Source organism: Plasmodium cynomolgi, chromosome 5, assembly GCF_000321355.1.
Source record: "Plasmodium cynomolgi strain B DNA, chromosome 5, whole genome shotgun sequence".
NCBI lineage: Eukaryota > Apicomplexa > Aconoidasida > Haemosporida > Plasmodiidae > Plasmodium > Plasmodium cynomolgi.
Genome location: NC_020398.1, coordinates 497,395 through 499,832, shown reverse-complemented (window position 1 = coordinate 499,832; position 2,438 = coordinate 497,395). Strand labels below are relative to the sequence as shown.

Here is a 2,438-nt window from a genome sequence, read left to right as displayed (position 1 = left end):
CGTACGTCGTCGTCTCTTCTTCTTNTTTTTTTTCATTCCATTTTGCGTTACTGGCTTTCGTGAATTTGGACCACTTCGTTGAACACTTCCACTTTGTCTTCTCGCGGGTTTATCAGGTAATTCTCATCGTCCACTGGGGGGAGCGGCGGCGAAAAAAAATAAAATAAAATAAAAAAAAATGATGCAAAACATAATGCAGCAACTTGAACAAATGTGCGAGGCCAGATGGAACAAACTGCCTGTTCGACATGTCGAGGGGACCTCCTGCTTTAGTCAGCGCTCCTGAATGGACATGTGTAGGAGAGCGTGCAGTTCGCTCTATGTGCCTTTTTCCTCTTACGTATGTTTCCGTTTATCTTCACAGCTTTAAGGCCAAAGAGAATTTTGACTTCCTCCTTCGTGCCCACTTTGTTAAACACTAAGTAGTCGGTCACGTTCCTGGGGATCTGGTCGTAGTCTATGCTTTTCACTCGTTGGACGGCTGCCTTGGGGTCGTCCGATTGCACTGCACGGGGAGGGGGGAAGCGACGAATGGAAGAAGCGACGAGTGGAAGAAGCGACGAGTGGAAGAAGCGACGAATGGAAGAAGCGACGAATGGAAGAAGCGACGAGTGGAAGAAGCGACGAATGGAAGAAGCCCCTATGCAGTGCTTTCCCGCGCGGTTCATTTCCACACTGTCCATTTCACGCTGTCCATTTCTACGCTGCCCTTTTCACTCTGCCCATTTCCACTCTGTTCATCATTTTTGGCGCGCCCTGCCCATCGGTGCGTACATATTTTCCTGAACTCCTGGGGGGTGCAGACCTGCCGCTTCTGGCGGGTCTTCCGCTTGGCGTAAAAAAAGGGGGACACGTCGTCGACATTTTTGGTCAGGTTTTTTTTGTAAGCGAGGTACTTTTTCCTGTATCGATGGATTAAAACAAGCTCGTTTTTTATTTGTTTTTTTTTGCTTAGTTTCACTTGTTGACTTTCCGTTAATATGTTTGGATTCGCATAGAAAATGGTTTCCAGTTTTTTTATTTCCCGCAGTTTTTTATTAAGTCTCCCCAATTTGCTCGTCAAATAATTGCAAAATTTTTTGGTCTTCCTCAGGGTTTCTTTAATGGGATTATTTTCACCTGACTTGTTCAGAAAAACAGGAGGGGAAATTTCCTCCTCACTTGTTTCGTCGAAAAGTTGGACCTCCTTGTGCAACGGTTCATTATGTAACCTTGCCTTGGTGAAGCAGCTATTTTGGGTGGGCTGCCTTACCGAGAGTGAATTGTGTTTGCTGTTAGGGTGGCGCGAGAAGCGACTACTCGTGTGTTGGGTAGTCCCCACGGGAGGGGCGTTCTTGTAAGCGAGTGTAACGCCAAATGGATTGAGGAAGAATAGCACCAGGGAGGGGGGAAAAAAAAAAGAAGAAAATTTCATAGTTCGCGGGTAGCAGTTCACCTTGTGCAGTTGAAGTTATTGCACATTGGAGAACCAACATCCATTTACACACATTTCTATTTCGCGTCCGCTCGTTCCCCCCCTCTCTGTGTCTCCATGTTCTTCTCTCCCATTCCCTGCACTGTTAGCCCCAGCCGCATGTGTAGGGGAGGGGGTCACTAACCGCGGTATGACCCCCCTTGACGCGGCACTAGTGGTTGTGTTCGCAGGAGTGCCTATTCGTTACCCTCTCAGGAGCTTCAAATAAGTGCTTCCCCATCAAACTTCTGCTCAGTGGTCGTCGAGCGGAATGAGCTCATGGGGCTGTTCGTGCAGCGGTTGGTTTTTATGAGGCGGAAGGAAAAACGAAATGGGAGCCTATCAATAAGGCTAGTACTCAGGAACGCAGCCGGGAACGCAACCAGGAACGCAACCAGGAACGCATCCAAGAACGGAGCCAACCGCACAGTCATTCACACGGAGCTTCATTTTAAATCTGTGCCTTCTTTCAAAAACGCTACAACACTGCGATGCTGCCACGCTGCCACGCTGCGACGCCTGGGAGGTGCGCATTCCGCTCCCACCGTTGCTGCGCTGATGAGGCGAAGAAGGCATCCCCTCCCCTTCCACCTTTTTGCATCACGAGAGGATGACACGCTCTTTCACGAGGATGGGGGATAACGAGATAGCGACATAACCAGAGTGGTAATCTGACTGTTCGAGTTAGGTGCGGAAGGAGGTGGATGTGCACGTGGGACCACAAAACAGTTCGACCCCCCTGCACAGGAGGCGACCGCGTTGTGTTCAAAAGTTGGAAGATCACTTCTTAACGGGGGGAAAATTACCGCGGACCAAACTGCATGCAAATACGATGGCACATTTATTACTGTAGCAGCCGCGTACAGATTTTGTAAATCCACCCTCGTGGAACGACACAACGAGCCTCTCGTTGGTGACCCCGTCATTATGCGAAGTGTAAACTCTGCATTGTTATGAAGAAGGTAAAAGATGGGAGATTTTAAAA

General features: G+C 48.7%; 1 protein-coding gene across 1 annotated transcript; it reads right to left on the bottom strand.

Moving 5' to 3' along the window:
- Nucleotides 1-48: 48 nt before the first annotated feature.
- PCYB_052110 (hypothetical protein) lies at nucleotides 49-1,271 on the bottom strand (the record flags this gene model as incomplete). The annotated part of the gene is made up of 3 exons (XM_004221092.1): nucleotides 49-133; nucleotides 341-356; nucleotides 806-1,271. Coding segments are annotated over 3 exons (564 nt in total), but the record flags the coding sequence as incomplete, so codon positions are not given.
- Between the last annotated feature and the right edge of the window lie 1,167 nt (nucleotides 1,272-2,438).